Source organism: Lithobates pipiens, unplaced genomic scaffold, assembly GCF_037356315.1.
Source record: "Lithobates pipiens isolate NorthernLeopardFrog02 unplaced genomic scaffold, aLitPip1_a1.2 Scaffold_19, whole genome shotgun sequence".
Lineage (NCBI taxonomy): Eukaryota > Metazoa > Chordata > Amphibia > Anura > Ranidae > Lithobates > Lithobates pipiens.
In genome coordinates this window covers 171,524,889-171,545,570 of record NW_027507764.1, presented here as the reverse complement: position 1 = coordinate 171,545,570, position 20,682 = coordinate 171,524,889, and the positions used below count along the sequence as shown (strand labels likewise).

The 20,682-nt window shown below is 46.5% G+C and overlaps 1 protein-coding gene across 1 annotated transcript in view; it reads left to right on the top strand.

Moving 5' to 3' along the window:
- The window catches only part of TOPAZ1 (testis and ovary specific TOPAZ 1), a 594,775-nt gene that overhangs the window by 248,091 nt on the left and 326,002 nt on the right, over window positions 1-20,682 (top strand). Inside the window, exon 8 of the mRNA XM_077491472.1 lies at window positions 4,012-4,137. Coding sequence (XP_077347598.1) covers window positions 4,012-4,137 — 126 coding nt within the window. The remainder of the gene's footprint in view (window positions 1-4,011; window positions 4,138-20,682) is intronic.

The window sequence follows — 20,682 nt, the reverse complement described above, 5'->3', positions numbered from 1 at the left end:
ACAACCCCTTTAAGTAAATTTGTGACGCGGCCCTAGATACGCTTCCTTTGCTCTCCAGAGCTTCAATGTCCACAGTGGTGCTGCAGCACCTGATTTGGCTAAAATGGTCTGCGGACCAGGCATCTAAAAAAGCCTTGAAGGATCTACCCTTTCTTGGTGAGTGGCTATTTGGAGCCTCGTTGGATGACATTTATTAAGAATGTCACAGATGGGAAGAGCACCTTGCTCCCACAGGCCAGGAAGACTAAGGAGCCACGCCGCAGGCAAGAGCCCTCATTTTCCGCTCAAAAGAGGCTTTTTCGTCCTTCCGGGACTTCAGCTAAATGCTCCCAGTCCGACAGGGTAACTGAGGGACAAAAGCGTCCCTGGACTTGCAAGCCTAACAATCCTGCAAACAAAACCGCATGAAGGTTTGCCCTTGCCCATTACTCGGGTGGGGGGTCGCCTTCGGGAGTTTGCAGCCCGGTGGGCCTCTTGGCTGTCCGGCCAATGGGTCTGCAAACTGATTTCATCTGGCTACAAGATAGAGTTCCTCTCTTGGCCACCAAACAGATTCTTCCCCTCCAGCATACCCTGACTCCCGGCTCGCCGGGAGGCCCTATTGGGGGCAGTAAGGGACCTGCTAAGCCACGGGGTAATAGTGCTGTTTTTCCAGAAACTCCAGAAAGGTTTCAGGGGTTCTACTCCAATCTGTAGTCCCCAAAAAGGAAGGGGTACGTCCAATCTTGGACCTGAAAGCCCTCAATTGCTTTGTAAAAGTACAGAGGTTCAGAATGGAATCAGTTCGCTCAGTTGTCGCTGCACTCCATCAGAGGGACTCCCTGGCACGCTTGGACATCCAACATGCGTACCTGCACATACCCATATGCCTCAGGCATCAGAGGTTTCTGCACTTTGCAGTAGGGGAAGCCCACTACCAGTTTGTGGCTCTCCCCTTTGGCTTGGCCTCAGCGCCCCGAGTCTTTACCAAGGTATTGGCTCCATTTCTGGCGTTGTTGCGACAATGTGAGATCCCAATCGTGGGTTACCTAGACGATCTCCTCCTGAGAGCAGCTTCCGCCTCAGAATTAAGGGAGGATAATGGCGATCACCATGCAAACTCTACAGGAATTTTGGTGGCTGTTGAATCTAAAAAAGTTGGTACTAGTGCCTACTCAGCGCCTGGAGTACCTAGGCTTACTGCTGGACTCTGTGGAAGCGAGAGTGTTTCTCCCTTCAGACAAACTGCAGACTCTGAGCCACGGTGAAGCTGTCGATGAACCGCAGGCGGTCGTCACTGCGTTTCTGCATGCGAGTTCTGGGCCTCATGGTTGCCTCCTTCCAGATGGTACAGTATGCCCAATTTCACACCAGAGTCTTGCAGGAGATATTGTCCAAATGTGACAAATCTCCGTTATCCCTGGATCAGCAGATTTGGGTGAGCCAGTCAGTCAGGGACTCCCTGCTCTGGTGGCTGAGATCCCCGGCACTTTGGTGTGGGAAGTCATTCCTACCTCTACATTTGACAGTGATCAAAACGGACGCCAGCCTGACCGGCTGGGGTGGAGTACTAGGAGTACAGTTGACCCAGGGCCTCTGGTCGGGGGAGGAATCCAAGTTGCTGATCAATGTGCTCGAGCTCCGAGCGATCAGGTTATGCCTCTCCACATGGTCTATGAGACTAAGATGGCTACCGGTCAGGATCCAGTCAGACAACGCCACGGTGGCATATGTCAACCATCAAGTAGGAACAAGAAGCTCGGCTGCAGCACGGGAGGTCACTCGCGTCCTTCGCTGGGCAGAGCGACATGTACCCGTCCTGTCGGCCATTTACATCCCGGCAGTAGAAAACTGGCAAGTCACCAGATGCTGGACCCAGGAGAATGGAAGTTGCAACCCGGAGGTGTTCAGGCTTCTGTGCCTGCGGTGGAGCACACCAGACGTGGATCTCCTGGCCTCCCAACTCAATCGGAAGGTGGCAAGATTTGTATCCAGGACAAGAGATCCTTGGACGGACGCGTCAGGCGCGTTGGTGGCTCCATCGGATCAGTACCGACTGATCTACGCCATTCCTCCGTTCAAACTGTTACCACGGAAATCTTCTTCTCAGAAGATATACCATCGTCCTCCATGTGTGAGGAGATGGGGTGGCGTCCGCGCACCTATTCCGTTTCCAGGATCCTTCTGTTCCTCCAGCGAGGAGTAGACCAGAAGCTGGCTTTAAGCACCATTAAGGGACAGATATCTGCTTTGGCTGTTTTTTTTCCAATGACTCCTGGCGTCTCGCTCTCTAGTGAGCACTTTTTTTGTACAAGGGATCCGGCATTAAGGGACAGATATCTGCTTTGGCAGTTTTTTTTTCCAATGACTCCTGGCGTCTCGCTCTCTAGTGAGAACTTTTTTTGTACAAGGGATCCGGCATGTAGTCCCTCCGGTGCGTCCACTCTTGCCCCCGTGGGATCTGAACCTGGTGCTATCGACGCTTCAGAAACGACCGTTTGAGAACATCAGGGAAATTCCCTTGTTGACTCTTTCTCAGAAAGTGGTCTTTCTAGTGGCCACGAGGGTTTCGGAACTGGCGGCCTTGTCTTGCAAGTCGCCCTATCTGGTTATCCACAAGGATAAGGTGGTGTTGCGTCCGCAACCTTCTTTTCCACCGAAGGTGTTTTGGGATTTTCACATCAATGAAGACATTGTGTTACCATCTCTGTGTCCTAAACCGACACATCCTAAGGAGGTGGCCCTCCATTCCCTGGACGTGGTCCAGGCTCTAAGGGTATTTTTGTCTACCACGGCTTCCTTCCAGAAGTCAGACTCTCTGTTTGTTTCGGTAGTTGGTCCGAAGAAAGAGATGCCTTTCTCTTCGGCCACCATTTTCTGGTGAATCAGACAGATTGTGGTCTGGGCCTACGCCTTGAAGGGGCAGGTGCCCCCCTTTCCTGTCACGGCCCATTCCACCAGGGCAATTGGGACCTTTTGTGCCTTCCGACATCAAGTGTCAGTCGCTCAAGTGTGTAAGGCAATGACTTGGTTGTTTACAAAGTTCTTCAGAGTGGATGTAAACGCATCGTCTGATGCCTGCTTTGGCCGCAGTGTTTTTTGCAGGCGGCTGTGTAATGTTGCAATTCTACACTTTCTTCTGTTAAGAAAAAGTTATTTTTTAGTGTTAATGCACTGTTGCATTGTTGACTGTAAGTTCTGATGCGGTTAGTTAAGATGGTGACTCCCCTGTTAGGTTGTGGTTGAAGTTATGTTGCTGGTCCCACCCCTTGTTGTGACACTGCTTGGGGACGTGCCTACGGTCAAGATTACTGGAGCTGTGTCCGTCAATGAACGAAAGAGAAAATACGATTTTTGTACTCGCCGTAAAATCATTTTCTCTGAAGTTCTCTGAATTGACGGACACGGCACCCTCCCCTCCTATTGGTTTATGTTATACTGCTTGTTTACGTACTGAGCTGCAGGAAGCAGGCTGAGGGGTTATTACCAGAGGGACCGCCCCCTGGGAGTAACTGTAAAGTTCTATTGTTTTTCACATGTATTAAATGTTCTGCCTAGTCCCGTCCTGAAGGTGACGTAATAAACCTACAGTCAAGATTACTGGAGCTGTGTCCGTCAATAAACTTCAGAGAAAAGGATTTTACGATGAGTACAAAAATCCTATTTTTACTACCCTCTGGACAACTTATTATTGATCTTTTACACCTTGCCTATGCCCATGGTGCATGACGACAGGATGGCTTTTAGACTTGTCATGAGGGAAATATGGGGATGTTATTTCTAACCTTTTTCTGAAACTGCTAGTCACTGAGCCTAAAACAAGTACGCAATCATTACATTTATAAACTTGCCCCAAGTCATTGGTTTGGGTTAAACTGTTGTAAGAGAGATATCTGGACAGCTAGCATTTTCAGCCTTGGAGGTATGAGATGACTATCTATATTTTTTCTCATGACAGATTTTTCTTCACATTTTGACAATTTTTAGAATGATGATGATTGCATTGATCTGCTTGTTTTATACTTCACACAGCATTGCAAGCCATTGCAGATCAGGCTGCCACATGGATACTGCAGGTCTTTCTTCCGCTCCTCATATGGCTGCTATAGAGGACCGTTGTGTACTTATCTCCATGTGCCTAAAGAGAGTGATGAGAAGGTAAGCATCTTTTCTTAATTGATTATTTTTAACTAGAGAAATGAAATGGTTTCTTTTTATGTAGTCCGAAAAAACTAACTTGGGCTTCCCCAGATAAGTTATTTCCATGTCCTTCGAAGTGCCCTCAAAATATTCAGCCCAGCACTTGGACCCTGGGAACTCACCCATTATTCACACCATGAAAACTGATGGGGAAACTGCACTGATTTTACCTGCAGAGACATCAGTTTACATCAATTTTCAAAATTACAAAAACACTGTGCTATCTCTAGCAAGCCAGCCGCTGACACACTAAAAGTGGAAATCTTAGTAAAATCAACTGTAAACGAAAGTGTCGTGCTAAATAAAATATATAATGAAAAATATGTGCAAACAAAAACCTCTACACAAAATTTACAAACTAGTATGCAAACATTGGGTGACCCCTATATCAATTGAATGTGTGTATATACGTTGTACGTGCAAAAACAACACAAAATTAAGTTCAACAGAGTCCTTCTGATAAGGATTAGTTTAATGTCTATACAGTGGATGAACAGCAGTCCCCCACTTTCACGTGAAATGTAAATGCCAAAAGTCTTTCAGAAGGTCCGAAAAGTGCACAGTACACCCATGTGTGAATGCCACCACCTAGATAAATTCAAGGCTTACCAGATGCCTTTGACCCAAACGGACATATGCCTGAAGGATCAAAACAGCTTTGATATGAATCGATTAGATGCTCTCCAAGGAACCGTGAGGTATGGAACCAGTTGGTATAGAAACTCCTCCGAAACCAAACTCGATACAAATTATCCTCCAATTAAAGAAACAGATCGTACTCCACCAAAAACGATCATACAGGAAAGAAGAATGGAACTGACATAGCGTAATTCCGTAAAGTTTAAAAGTTTATTAAAACAGTATCACACTTACATTTCTGTAGTTGACATAACGCTCTTTCAAAATAGTCACAGCAGTGAGGTTCGCCCGATGCGTTTCGTCTCCGCGGACGTTGTCTGGGGTCCCCCCCCCCACTGCTGTGGTACTCACTTATATGTGCTTAAGTGTCCAATGGGCCGGAATTTCTCAAGTGTGTGTCACTCCGATTCACTTCCGGTTTCCGGTCAAACATTACGCTAATCCTTATCAGAAGGACTCTGTCGAACTTAATTTTGTGTTTGTCTTTGCACGTTCAACGTATATACACACATTCAATTGATATAGGGGTCACCCAATGTTTGTATACTCGTTTGTAAATTTTGTGTAGAGGTATTTGTTTGCACATATTTTTCATTACATCATTTTATTTAGCGCGGCACTTTCTTTTACAATACATCAATTTTCATGCGCGTTTCAGTCAGTTTTTATGGACGTTGACATCTGTTTTCATGCATGTTTTTTATTTTTTATTGGACGGGCTGGATTCATATGCTGTGCCATTACCTCGTCATCCGTGCCCATCTCATTAGTGATCCCAACATCAGAGACCCCTCATCAGGTTCCCCTCATAGATTGTTAGTGACCTTCTCACATCCAACAGGAGCAATACAGACACAAAGCACCACTCTGCTTTTCCTGTCATTTCCTGTCACACGGGGTGAATGCAGAGCAGTGCTGTCTGTTTTGCCTGCGTTCCAGGGCGGAGCTGTGAGGAAAACTGCAGACAGGCTGCATAATCCCGCACAGCTCCGGACTGGACATCACACCTGTATTTTTGTGTGTCTTGCAGAGGCCTGTGGTTTTCTGCTGCTGAAATCTGCAGGTCTCTGCAGATATGAACGAGCCCTAAACCATTTCTCCATTATTTATTGAGGAATAGGAATTGAGAAAACGTTGGATTATACTGCTTCCTATAGAAGTGTTGGTAAGCACAAAATTGTAAGAATTTGGATGCCTTTTTCTTTAAATAAAATAAAAAGTCATACTTATTTCTGCTTGCCTTCGATCTTCATGGTATCTTTTTCTAGTGACATCAATGAAGATTTTTGCTATACTGCTGAGGTTTCTTTTCCTCAGTCAAAATTCCCTGCTGTTCAGCTGCTTAAGCTGGTCTCTACATAGCAACGTCTCCTTATTAGCTTTGGAGAGTCCATACCCAAACCCCATTGGACCCCATGCTTGAAATGTAATTTTTGTCCCTTTTCAGACTATTGTGGCACTTTTCTGAAATACCATGGATCTCAACAGGATTGTCTCAGGTGACCTCAGCAATATCCACTTGTGCTGAGATACTGGGGCATTGTGCCCACAGAGGTTGTAGGGGACGATTCAGTTCCATCCTATGCCAGGGACACTTTGGTCCCATCCTATGCAGAGTCTGGCTCTGAAGATCTTAAGCCCCTAACTTACCTTGTCCCTGTGGCCCTTGTTTTCCCTAGTTCAGAGTCCCAACAGTCTTTTTTTTTTTTCAAGGTCAAGGAATATCACAAAATCTCTTGCATTGGCACATGTCGGATACAAACTGAAACGATGATACTGCATAGCACAGTGTATATATGATAACTACTAAGCGAAAAACATATTCAACGTGGATCCCCATCGTATCATTCCGGATGGCTATTCCCTAAACATTTTTTTTGTTTTTATTACAGCAAAACAAGGTAACGGTCAAAGTGACTGACCCCAGAGAGAGGACAATAAAAAGTAAAGTTCAAGGGAGCAAGACAGAGGTGAAAAAAATAAAGAAAAAAGGAGTGCGGGTTAGGCAAGCCCTTATGACTAGATCACTCCACAGGGTGCTCCATTGGTTGGGAGGCCAACAGTGTCTGGTCTCTATAGATAAGATAAGGAGTCCGGGTCGTCCGATATTATTATTTTTTTTGCTCCTTTAAGGACATGGTAAGATTCTCCATTACCTGGATGTCTACGACTCTTGTCTTCCAATGAGAGATTGTAGGGGGGCTCGTATCTTTCCACAAGGCCGGAATACAGGCACTAGCGAGCGTCAGCAGTTGTCTCCGTAAAGAGTTCTTACATTTCTTGGTGGACATTGGGGTGTTGTCCAGTAAGTATGCCGCCGGGTTCCTACCAAGGGAATCTCCGGCCAGTGTTTTAATAGTAGATTCCACCGCAGTCCAAAAGCTGTTTAATTTTGGGCATTCCCAAAAAATATGTAGAAGGGTCCAAACAGCCTTCCCGCAACGCCAACACCTATTCGGAACCTGCGGGTATATTCTATGCAATTTGGCTGGCATTCTATACGATCTTGTGAGTTTTTAACCTCCCTCTTGGTATCTACTAGCTAAAGAGGCCTTGTGAGCAAATATTCTGTATTCAGTATTCTGTCTTTCTAAGGCTGGGAGAACGTGGTATGAAGGTTATTTTCCCATTGTTGTAAAAAGGTAAGCCCAGAAACCCCTACTTGGTTCGTTAAGAGAGCATAAAAGTGTAAGAGTGAATGGGGGAGCTGCTCTCTGTCCATGCAGATCTGTTCAAGCGGAGTGAGTTGGTGTAAGGTTTGGTGATCTGTTTGCAGTGACCTAAGGTGAGCATTCAGTTGCGCCCATCTGAAAAAGTCAAGCTCGTGTTGGAATCGGGTCTCAATGTCTTGACTGGATAGAAGCCTATTGTCCGCCGCAAAATCAATGCGTCAGAAAATATTCAGTTTCCTAAATGATTTCAATTTTAAGTCTTTCATACCTGGCAAAAACGTATGCAACCCTAATTTCGTGGTAAGCGGGCTCTGCTCTGGAGACAGATTATGCATGGTCTTAAAGATATGTTTACCCACCTTGAAAGTCGCCCCACCAAAGGATGTAGAGTAACCACCGTGGAGCAATTGTGAAGAGGAGACCAAGGTATATCCTCTAGAGTTGAATCTATAGTGGCTTGTTCAAGGTCAACCCAAAGTTTAGGTTCACCATTCCATGATTCTGATTAAATGAGAGGCTTCATAATATTTCACCAGATCGGGGAAGCCCATGCCCCCTCTAATTTTAGGCAGTGTCAATATAGCTCTCCTTAGACGCAGCATTTTGCCTGCCCATACAAAAAATTAAAACCTCTTCCTCAGCTCAGTTATTTAACTGGAAGTTTTGATGGGCAGCATTTGAAAAAGATAAATTAACCTCGGCATTACGTTCTTCAAGATGCTCGAAGGGCCGAACCAAGTAAGTCTCCTTATCCCAGCGTAGAAGGTCCATTTTGAGCGTTCTAAGAAGGGGTGCAAAATTTAATTAAAAAATCCTGCAAAGGTTTCTTGGGATATTGGTTCCCAAATATCAGACATGCGAATTCGTCCATTTGAATTTAAACGATTGCTTCAATTGCTGCTGGGTCATGGTGGACAGTTCCACACCCATAGCTTGTGACTTATTATAATTCATTTTGTAGTTGGAATGCTGACCATATCGACAAAGTTCTGAAAGCAGGGAAGGCAGTGAGACAGAGGAGGAGTTAATTAAAAAGATTAAGTCCTCTGCATATGCGGGAACTTTATGTTGGCATGACTTGGTTATGAATAGGTAGAAAAAAATCCACGCTTGGCAAAACTCAATAAAAAAAGTCAGCAGCTGAACACCATAACCCCCATACTGGGCACAATAACAATAGAAAAAAAGAAAAAAAAGTGCAGCGCTTAACCTTTACATGTTACTAAAACAATTACAATAATTAAAGTGCTAAACAAAAAACATGCACAAATGTGATAACATCTAAATACAACACCAAATTTATAAAAATATTGACTAATAAAAATTATATATGACTAGAAAAACCACAAATAAAGTTAATATAGGAATAAATCAAGTGTTTTGAAAAATACCGTATATACTCGAGTATAGGCCGACCCGAATATAAGCCGAGGCCCCCAATTTACCCCCAAAAAAACTGGCAAACTTATTGACTCGTGTATAAGCCGAGGGTGAGACATGCCTGTCCATCCCTGTGTGTGTGTCCGTCCATCCCTGTGTGTCCGTCCATCCCTGTGTGTCCGTCCATCCCTGTGTGTCCGTCCATCCCTGTGTGTCCGTCCATCCATCCCTGTGTGTGTGTGTGTGTCCATCCATCCATCCATCCCTGTGTGTGTGTGTGTCCATCCATCCATCCATCCCTGTGTGTGTGTGTGTCCATCCATCCATCCATCCCTGTGTGTGTGTGTGTCCATCCATCCATCCATCCCTGTGTGTGTGTGTCTCCATCCATCCATCCATCCCTGTGTGTGTGTGTCTCCATCCATCCATCCATCCCTGTGTGTGTGTGTCTCCATCCATCCATCCATCCCTGTGTGTGTGTGTCTCCATCCATCCATCCCTGTGTGTGTGTGTCCATGTGTGTGTGTGTGTGTGTGTGTCCAGCCTACCTGTGTCCCGAGCCTGTGTCCCGAGCCTCCGTCCCGTGCCTTGCCTCCTTGCCTCCGTCCCGTGCCGTGCCTTGCCTCCTTGCCTCCGTCCCGTGTCGTGCCTTGCCTCCGTCCCGTCCCGTGCCGTGCCGTGCCTTGCCTTGCCTCCGTCCCGTGCCTTGCCAGGATCGCCGCTCTTCGTCGGCGCCTCGGCGGCCATTCTAAAATTCAAAAGCCGCGCCTCCGCCTTCGCCTGTGATAGGCGGAACACTGAATTTCCCAGCAGCCTGTGTTCCGCCTATCACGGACATCGTCTCATCCTCGTCCGTAGTACGAGGATGAGCGGATGTCCGTGATAGGCGGAACACTGACTGCTGGGAAATTGAGTGTTCCGCCTATCACAGGCGGAGGCGGAGGCGGAGGCGCGGCTTTCGAATTGTAGTATGTCCGCCGTCTGTCTGCTCGATACGCTGATCGAGCAGTCAGACGGCGATGACTCGAGTATAAGCCGAGGGGGGCACTTTCAGCCTCAAAAAAGAGGCTGAAAATCTCGGCTTATACTCGAGTATATACGGTATATATTCAAGTGTCCATATATATTGCAAAAGCAAAAACAATATTTTCCAATGTGTGTATAAAAATAGCTGAAATTGCTTAATCCAATTGTGTTTGACCACGTGGACCCGTCACCTCTAAACACCACTTATAGATGGAGGCTTACCAGATCCCCGGTGACCCCCCTGCTAGGGGAGGTCAAACAGCTCAAGTTAGATCTCAGATTCCACCATAGACGTCCAGATGCCAGAGATTGTCCCGATCTTCCGGATGTTTCCCAATCATCGGACTCACACGGCTACTCACAGCAAGCAATCATTCAATTATTGGATGTGGTGGCTCATTTTTTTCTTTGGCTTTTTTTGATGTTTTCACCAGCTGATCTAGTCAGTAACACATCCCCTTTACTGCTGTATGTCAGCTGGTGCCTGTTGTTCCACTAGCTGGTGTTCAGTCTGCAATCTGCAGCTGTAGAGACCACATTTTCTAGGAACATTCTGGAGCAGTGCTCTGGCAGGACTTTCACTGCTTACCAGAGGGTTCCTTTGCTTCAGATTCTATTGAACCTTTTGTTGTGCCAACTTTACTCCTAATAAGGACCTGTTTTTGCAGTGTTTTCCAGAGGCTTACGGTGCTACTCAAAACTCTGGACTTTGGTGCATAACTGACGAATAAAGACACCGGTCCACCCAGTTCAACTTGTGTGTTGCTAAAAATTGCCATATCCCTCTATATTGTTTTCACTGAGAAACACTCTTTGCTTATACCAGTAACTGGGGAAGAGAGCTTCATGTCTTTATTGCTCTAATAGTAAAGAACCTCTTTCACAGTTTGAGATTTAACCGATTCTTCAACTTCATTGTGTGACTGCATGTTGTACTCTTCAAAGACCTTAGATTAACATTGTACAGTACAGGACACAGGCTAAGTATTCCTAGACCTTGGGTTATAGGCTCGTACATTCAGGTTATTGGACACTGGCAAGATTTTCATGTCTCCAAGAAGCTGAGCTGAACTCTCGTCTGTGTAAAAAGTGTTGACTGAAAAGTTGTCTTCTGGTAGTTGACATTTCAGTCTTAAAGGGGAATTCCAGTCAAGATTAAACATTGAAAATTTGCCCACAATTAGTATTTTTCACTATTTTTGGCACAAAATACCCTGTTGTCCTATGATTGCTTAGAAAGTCTAATATAAGCCAGACAATCAACTACTTCCTGTTTTTCACTGACTACAGTTCGCTTGCTAAACTGAATTTGACAGCTTTCAGGCACTTCCTGAAAAGGTTGTTGGTCTATGTGTGAGAAAGAAAGCCTAGCTTTCAGGAAATCAGCCCCGTCCTGCCCAGCACTACCCCCTCCCAACCTTCTGCTGCAGCTCCTCTCTTCCAAGCCTCAATTTGGCTTAGAGCTGAGAGAGAGGGAGAAGTCATTGTAATGCTGGAATGCTCACTGCAGTGTATACACCAGCACATGACACACACACTGCAGTGTATACGCCAACACGGGACATGCACACTGCAGTGTATATGCCAACAACACGTGACGCACACTGCAGTGTATACGCCAACACCTGAAGCACACTGGTAATGTATACACCAACACATGACGCACACTGGCAATGTATACACCAACACGTGGCGCACACTGGCAATGTATACACTAACACATGACACACACTACGAGGGAATCATGGGGAGGTCTTTGCTTGTCATGCATTGCACTCGCACTACAATTGTGGATCATGTGACGTTTTCTGCTTGTCTGTCAGAGCTGGGGTCTTAGCAGCTCCATTCTCTGTGCTCAGCTGCTGGATAATTGTCAGCAATTATTGATCCCTCAGCGGCTCGCCTGGTTATTATCTGCTAGTCAGTCCCACCTACAGCCAGCCCCGTCTGGCTGTTTAAACTGCTATGTTTATTCCTTTTCTGCCTTCACCTTGGTCAACATATCTGGAGATTCTCTGCTGTGTTCCTGTGAAAGACTGCCCAGCTGACATCCCTTCTGGTTCCTGATTGTGTTCTGCCTACAACTACGCTAATTTCTGGTTTCCCCATTAATGGCCTGTCTGGCTACCCACTTTGGTTAGCAATCCCTGGCTATGTTTTGACCACATTTACTGATCTCTACCATTTTTACCATTATATTAAAAGGTGTGGTTTTTACTGCATTTCTGATTCATGGTTCCTGACAGTAGGCGAAGGCTATGAATTCAGAAAATGCAGGCAATCCACCTAGTGGTAATATTTTTTCCAGATTGAGCAGCATGGATCAGTTTGCCATAGCATTACAGATGCTCCTGATTTGCACTGCTCACCTGGATCCTCCCACTGTGGCTGTTCCGGTACAACCTGTGTGGCAGGTCATCCCTGATGCTACTCCAGTCTATGTGCAGGCACTTGCCTTGAATATTACCTCTGTAAGAGGTATGTCTGGTTCCACTCCGCTTCCCCAGCGATTAGTGGGCGATCCAGTTCAATGTTGAGGGTTTCTCAACCAGGTTGGGATATACTTTGTGATGCTGCCAAAGGCGTTCCCCGTCTACAAAAGCAAAGTAGGCTTCATTATTTCTTTGCTTTCTGATAGGTTTGGCCTGGGCAAACCCTCTATGGGAGACGCAAAAACCCATTGTCCTGAGTTACCCCGAGTTTGTGGCATCCTTTAAAAGGGTATTTGACATTCCTGCTCGCTCCACTTCTGGTGTCAAGAGCTTCATGTCCAGACAGAGTATGAGAACTGTTGTCGAATATATAATTGAATGCATTGAATTTCATACTCTGGCAGCAGAGGTTGCTTGGAACAATGAGGCCCTCGTGACTGCTTTTTCCCATGGTCTCTGGGATAACATTAAAGATGAGATGATAGCCCGAGACATACCTATGGATCTGGAGAAGGTAATCATGTTTGCCATTCTCATTGACTCAAGACTCTGAGAGAGACCTTCCTTTGAAGAGCGCTTGCGAAAGCCTCCTGTACGTTTTGGTTCCGATCTTTGCATTACCACCTTTGCCTTCCTCACCTTCCATGCCTCCTGGTACCGAGTCCACCATGAAGAAGAACCCATGTAGTTGGGCTTCACACATCTCTCTGCGGAGCAGAGGGCCTTTAGGAGGAGGGAGAGATTGTGCCTTTTTTGTGGCCAGGCTGGTCACTTTTTGAAGTCTTGTCTTGAGGTCCTGTAGGGGACAGACCTTAGGAGGCGTTGTGTCACTGGGTATCCTGAAGGATAAGCCTCTAGATCCGGTTACCATCGGTTGATACATAGGCTCTAATCGACTCTGGGGCTGCAGGCCTGTTCATAGATGGTGCCTTTGTGTCTAAGCACTCGATTTCACTGCAGCTTCGTGCCACTCCACTTGCCATTGAGACTATTGATGGGAGACCTTTACAGCCTGCCCATGTGACTCATGAGACTGCTCAGTTGACCATGGTCGTAGGGGCTCTTTACCATGAGATAATCCAATTCCAAGTAATTTCTTCACATCATTACCCAGTGATCATTGGTTATTCTTGGTTACAGAGGCACAACCCCTCGGCATCGGGATGAGGTTCTTTCCTGGTCGCCACAATGCAGTAAAACACATTTTCCGAAAGTGGTTAAGGTCTTGTGCACCTCTTCACTCTCCTTGCCAGAGAAGTACCGCAAATTTAGCGCAGTCTTTGACAAACATCAAGCCAGTAGTTTGTCTCCACGCCAGTTGTATGATTGCACAATTGACCTTCAACCTGGTGCAATGCCTCCTTGTGGCCCTGTCTACCCTTTGTCTGTCTCAGAGGCTAAAGCAATGCAGAACTATGTTACCAATTCACTTTCTTGAGGGTTCTTCCGCAAAACCTCATCTGCCGGTGCTGGCTTCTTCTTTGTAAAAAAAAAAGTGGTGAACTGAGACCTTGTGTCGATTTATAGAGGTCTCAATTGCATCACGATTAAGAACTTATCCGATTCCATTGATTACAAAATAGTTTGACGGCCTCAAGGAAGCAATGGTTTTCACAAAGCTTGATTTCAGGGGGGCATACAATCTCATTCAGGATCAAGGAGTGAATGGAAAACTGTATTTAATACCAGGACCAAACCTTACGAATATCTCGTAATGCCGTTTGGTCTCTGCAACGCTCCTGCAGTTTTTCAGGAATTCATCAACGATGTCCTCAGACATGTTGCAGCAATGTGTGGTGGCTTATCTTGATGATATTCTCATATATTTTAAAATCCCTAGAGAGCCACCACAAATATGTCTCCTGTGTGCTACAGAGGTTAATAACCAGTATTGTAAGTTGTAAAAGTGCGAGTTCCATCGTTAACAGGTTTAATTTCTGGGTTATGTAATTTCTACTGCGGTTTTTTTGATGCACCCAGAGAAACTATCTGCAGTTATACAATGGCCTCGACCCGTAGGTATACGTCGGCTACAATGTTATCTTGGCTTTGCCAATTATTATCAGAAATGTATTTGTAATTTCTCTTCTCTGGTCAAACCCCTGCCTGATATAACCATGAAGGACGGCAACCCACAGAATTGGTCTCCGGATCCCATGCTTTTGACTCTCTCAAGGCTGCCTTCGTCTCGGTTCCTGTGCTTGCACATCCTGAACCTACGTTGTCATTCATTCTTGAGTTTGATACGTCTGAGACTGGAATAGGCACTCTTCTGTCTCAATGTCCTACCTCTGAGAGCACTATGCATCCTTGTGGCTGCTTTTCTATGAAATTGTCTCCTGCAGAAGGCAGTTACGAGATTGTGGACAGAATTGTTAGCTATCATTTTAGCTCTTAAGGAATGGAGGCATCTCCTCCAGGGTACCACTGTGCCAGACCTCATTTTTGACTGACCATAGGAATCTCATTCTCGTTTTGAGGCAAAATGCTGATCTCCCAGAAGGGCGCGTGGGCTCTTTCTGTCAAGCTTCAATTACATAGTCTCATTCTTAATCGGTACTAAGAATGTATGGGCTGATGCATTGTCACAACAGTTTTCCTCCTCCTCCAAGATGGAGTCTGTTTCTACTCTTGTGATACCTCTGATCGTATTCTAGGCACTATTCACACTAGTGTCACTTCACCTTTGGGTGACAGAATTGTTGCTGCTCAGATCCACTCTCCTCCTGAGAAACCTTGTGACTGCTGCTTTGTCCGTGAGATTCTCCACACTGCTTTGATCCAGACTTACAATTCTCCCAAGGCAGCTGGTCACCCACGGACGAATCAACTAATTTGCTCTATTTCTCAGCAATTCTGGTGGCCTAGTCTCCATACTGCCTTCGTAGCCACTTGTTCCATGTGTATTCAGAGTAAAACACCACAACACCTTCCAGTGGGCCTTCAATAACCCATACCCAATGGAGAGAGGCCTTGGACCCACTTTTCTTATGGATTTTTATTGTGGAGTTACCCAACTTCCAGGGCAACACAGTTATTCTTGAGGTGGTTGACATGTTCTCGACGATGTCACATTGTATTCCACTTAAGAAGTTGCTGGCATCCATTTTCACTCAGGGCATCTTTTGGTTAAATGGGCTACCTATGGTTACCATCTCAGACAGCAGTATTCCAGTTTGTGTCCAGGTTTTGGTGAGCCTTTTGTACACAGTTGGGAGTTCAGCTTTCCTTCTCCTCTGTGTTATCGCCCACAGTCCAATGGGGCTGCAGAACGAGCCAACCACGCCCTGGAGCAGTTTCTACGTTGCTATATTTCTGACCACCATAGCAACTGGTCAGACCTCTTCCCCTGGGAGGAGTTTGATCACAATAGTGCAGTCAATGCCACTTCCAGGTGTCTCAGTTTATGGCAAATTATGGGCTCCAGCCATCCATATTGCTTGACACATTTGTTCCTCAAAGAATTTCTGCGTTAGAGGAGCATCTCTGTTCCACTTGGGTGCAGGTCCAAGAGTCCTTGCAACGTGCCAGTGAGAGGTACAGACTCCATGCAAGTTGAACTTCCACCAAGAAAATCCCGTGCCTTCACACTATTGCTCGGTGCTCACAAAACTCTCACCTCAAATTAATGGTTAAAAAGCCTTATGGAATCCAACCTCCAGGCTCCATGTTACAGACTCTTAAAGTATCGCTAACAGCTCACTATAATAAATAAAAAGCCTTATGGAATCCAACCTCCAAGCTCAAGAGTTACAGGCTCTTGAAGTATCACTAACACCTGCGGACAACACATGAGAATAGGATAGTTAAAATGCCTCCCATTGTGTAAATCGTATAAAGAATCAATAGTTTATTCAAAGACAAATGAATGCTTACATTAACCACTTCAGCCCCGGACTAATAAACACCTTAAGGACCAGAGGTCTTTTTCCAATTTCGCACTGCGCTGCTTTAACTGGTAATTGCGCGGTCATGCAATATTGCACCCAAACGAAATTTGCGTCCTTTTCTTCCCACAAATAGAGCTTTCTTTTGATGGTATTTGATTGCCTCTGAAATTTTTATTTTTTGCGATATAGATGGAAAAAGACCGAAAATTTTGAAAAAAAAAGATATTTTCTTCTTTTTGTTATAAGAAAAATCGAATAAACTAAATTTAAGTCATACATTGAGGGCAAAATTTATTCAGCCACATGTCTTTAGTAAAAAAATGTCAATAAGCGTATATTTTTTGGTTTGCGCAAAAGTTATAGCGTCTAACTAGAAACTAGAGTACATTTTCTGGAATTTACACAGCTTTTAATTTATGACTGCCTATCTCATTTCTTGAGGTGCTAAAATGGCAGGGCAGTACAAACCCCCCCCCCAAATGACCCCATTTTGGAAAGTAGACACCCCAAGGAAATTGCTGATGGGTATGTTGAGCCCATTGAATATTTTTTTTTTTTGGTCCTAAGGGATTGAATAATGACAAAAAAAAAGAAATTTTACAAAAAGTTGTCACTAAATGATATATTGCTCACACATGCCATGGTTATATGTGGAATTGCACCCCAAAATATATTCCGCTACTTCTCCCGAGTATGGGGATACCACATGTGTGGGACTTTTTGGGAGTCTAGTCGCGCACGGCACCCCGAAAACCAATCACCACCTTCAGGATTTCTAAGGGTGCAAATTTTTGATTTCACTCCTCACTACCTGTCACGTACCTGGTGGTTGAGCCTGGAATGCAGGGAGCGGCCCCTCGTATCCCCTGGCTATTGAACCCCTGAAGGTGGAGACAGGAATTCAACAGTCCAAAGGGCACGAGTGCCTGGTAGACGGTATTGGTCCGGGAGGTCAGCTGGGCACAGGTAACAGGCTGGTATAGCGGATGGTGCTTGACTGTCGCTGGCAGGCACTAGTGCGGGAACTGGCTGGTGAGCAGATGTTCCGTAATGCAGGAACTCAGGTAGGTAGCAGGAACAGCGGAGTCAGATACAGGCCGGGTCAGCAGGAGACGATCAGCAAGGTACAAAGGGATGAGGCAGAAAACGTGGTCAAAACAGCCAGAGGTCGTAGGCAGGCAGCAATCGATCAGAGTCAAGGAACAAGCCGGATGTCAGGAATCAGATAACAGGTTCGGATACAACAGCACAGATCACGGACACGCTGTAGACTGGACAGCACAGATGGAAGGGAGCCAATGACTAAAGAAGGCTTCAGGGCGCCAAGCGAACGTACGACGGGTCAGCGCGCCCTCGCACGTAGACGTGCACCCGTTCGTGACCTACGTGCGCGCGAGTGCGCGTTCGCGTCGACGCGAGTGCGTTCGTTAGCTTTGACGCGCGTTGACGGGGAACGACGGACTCTCCACGACAGGTTCCGACGGGTAAGGTTTCTATGTCTAGTCGAGACGTTAGGGCGATCGTGACATTGCCCCCCCCCCCAAGGGGCAGCCCCCGGATGCCCAACCGAGCCCACTTGTTCGGGTGAGAATTCTTGAAGGCGCGGATAAGTCTCTTGGCATGAATATTAGCCTCTGGCTCCCAGGAATTCTCCTCGGGTCCGTAGCCCTTCCACTTAACTAAGAATTGGACCTGGTTTCCTCTTTTCCTACAGTCCAGGATGGCCTCAACTTCGAACTCTATCTCTCCATCGACCAACACCGGTTCCGGAGGGCAGGAGGTCCTGTCAGAGAAAGGATCCTCAACTGCAGGCTTGAGGAGCGATACGTGGAACACCGGGTGAATTCGCAAAGACTCAGGGAGTTCCAACTCAAATGCCACGTCATTTAGTTTCCTTTTGATCGGGAAGGGACCCAGGAATTTTGGACCCAATTTCTTGGAGGGGCAGGATAACTTGAGATTTAAGGTGGACAGCCAGACCCTATCCCCGGTCTTGAGATCCAGCTCCCCTCTTCTTCTTCTGTCGAAGACTTTCTTATTATGTTCCTGCGACTTAGTCAAGGTTTCCTGTAAGAGTTTATTATTCTCTTCAAAGAAAGCAAGTCTCTTCTGAAGCGCTGGCACCGGACATTCAGGAAGATCGCCAGACAAGAACAACGGATGGTACCCGAAATTTGCATAAAAAGGGGACTGTTTGGTGGCTGAATGGACTGAATTATTGTAGGCGAACTCGGCCATAGGTAGCAGGGAGACCCAATCGTCTTGTGAGAAGGACGAGAAGCAACGCAGGTACTGCTCTAAGGTCTGATTCGTCCTCTCGGTCTGACCGTTGGTCTGCGGATGGTAGGCTGAGGACATGCAGAGGTCGATCTTCAGAGTTGCACAGAGTGCCTTCCAAAATCTAGATGTGAACTGCACCCCCCTGTCAGACGTGATATTGGCGGGGATGCCATGAAGTCTTATAACTTCCTTTATGAAGACGTTAGCTGTCTCCGCGGCAGAGGGAGTGCCCTTCATGGGCAAGAAATGAGCCATCTTCGTGAGCCTGTCGACTACGACGAAGATTGCTGTATGGTTCTCCGAAGGGGGGAGTTCGACGATAAAATCCATGGAGATCATTCTCCATGGTCTATCGGGAACAGGTAGAGGTCTTAGTAAGCCCCAGGCTCTGGACTTGTTGCCCTTGCTCCGAATGCAGGTCGTGCAGGCCTGTACGTAACTCTTGCAGTCGTTCTTCATCCGCGGCCACCAGAAGTTACGCCTGAGTAAATCTAATGTTTTGAATGTTCCAAAGTGGCCAGCCATGGGATGGTCATGACAGGAAGCCAGAACCAAGGTCCGAACTGTCTGGGGGACGAAGATCCTGTTCCCATGCCACATAAGATCATCGCTGGAGGACAGCGGGATACCGGGTGGGGATGAGGCGCCTCTGGAAGCCTGTTTAACTTGAGAGACCACATCTCCTTGGAGTAAGAGGAAGTTTCCAGCAGAAAGGATGGTGTCACTGAGAGGTGGATCTTCCGGCTGGCTAAACATACGAGATAAAGCATCTGGCTTCGTGTTCTTGGATCCGGGGCGGAAGGTTATGTGGAATACGAACCTTGAGAAAAAGAGTGCCCACCTGGCTTGACGAGGCTTCAACCTTTTAGCTGTCTTCAGATATTCAAGGTTTTTGTGATCTGTATAAATCAGGATTGGGTGGATAGCCCCTTCTAGCAGATAGCGCCACTCCTCCAGCGCCGACTTAATTGCCAGTAGCTCACGGTCGCCCACGTCGTAGTTTCTCTCGGCTTCGGATAGTTTGCGGGAGAAGAACGCAACTGGGTGGAGTACGGACTTAGGTCCCTGCCTCTGGGACAGCACAGCTCCGACTGCCACCTCCGAAGCGTCAACCTCAAGAGTGTATGGCAGGGTAGGATCAGGATGTTTCAGAATCGAAGCTGAAACGAATAGCTTTTTCAGGGTTTCGAAGGCCTCTTGTGCCTCAGGTGTCCAGCGGAACTTGGTGCCCAGTTTGGTTAGCCCGGTAATGGGGGCGATGATGGAGGAGAATCCCTTTATAAATTTGCGATAGAAATTCGCGAAGCCCACAAACCGCTGAACTCCTTTTCTATCGGATGGGGCAGGCCAGTCCTGGATTGCAGTTATCTTCTGGGGATCCATCTCGACCCCTCGAATCGAGATAATCAGACCAAGGAACTGGATACTCTCCTTCTCGAAAACGCATTTTTCAGGCTTGGCATACAGGCCGTGAGAGCGGAGGCGAGTCAGGACCTTCTTGACATGTTCTCTGTGGGTGGCTAAAGTGGAGGAAAAGATTAGTATATCATCCAAATAAATGATAACAAACAAGTCTAAATAGTCTCTGAAAATGTCGTTCACAAAATGCTGGAACGTAGCCGGGGCGTTACATAACCCGAAAGGCATCACTAAATATTCATAGTGCCCGAAGCGGGTACGAAAAGCTGTTTTCCACTCATCGCCTTTTCTGATACGGACGAGGTTGTAAGCCCCCCGAAGATCCAGCTTTGTAAATAGTTTAGCGGAACCCAGTCTCTGGAAAAGTTCAGGTACCAATGGCAGAGGGTAGCGATTTTTTAACTGCGATTTTATTTAGTGCCCGATAGTCCACACACGGACGTAAGGATTGGTCCTTCTCTACAAAGAAGATCCCAGCGCCGGCTGGGGAGGTGGAAGGTCGGATGAACCCTTTTCTAAGATTATCGTCCAGGTAGGTCTTTAGAGTACTCAATTCGGATTCGGACAGTGGGAAGATCCTTCCGAACGGAATTTCTGCCCCCGGGAGCAGTTCAATAGGGCAATCATAAGGCCTATGAGGAGGGAGAGTTTCTGCGCCCTTCTTGCTGAAAACATCGAGAAACGCATGGTATTGCTCAGGTACAGCTTGTCGGGTTTCTTCATCCGCATCCAGACAGAGAAGGACTGACGAGTCCCCATTGGGAG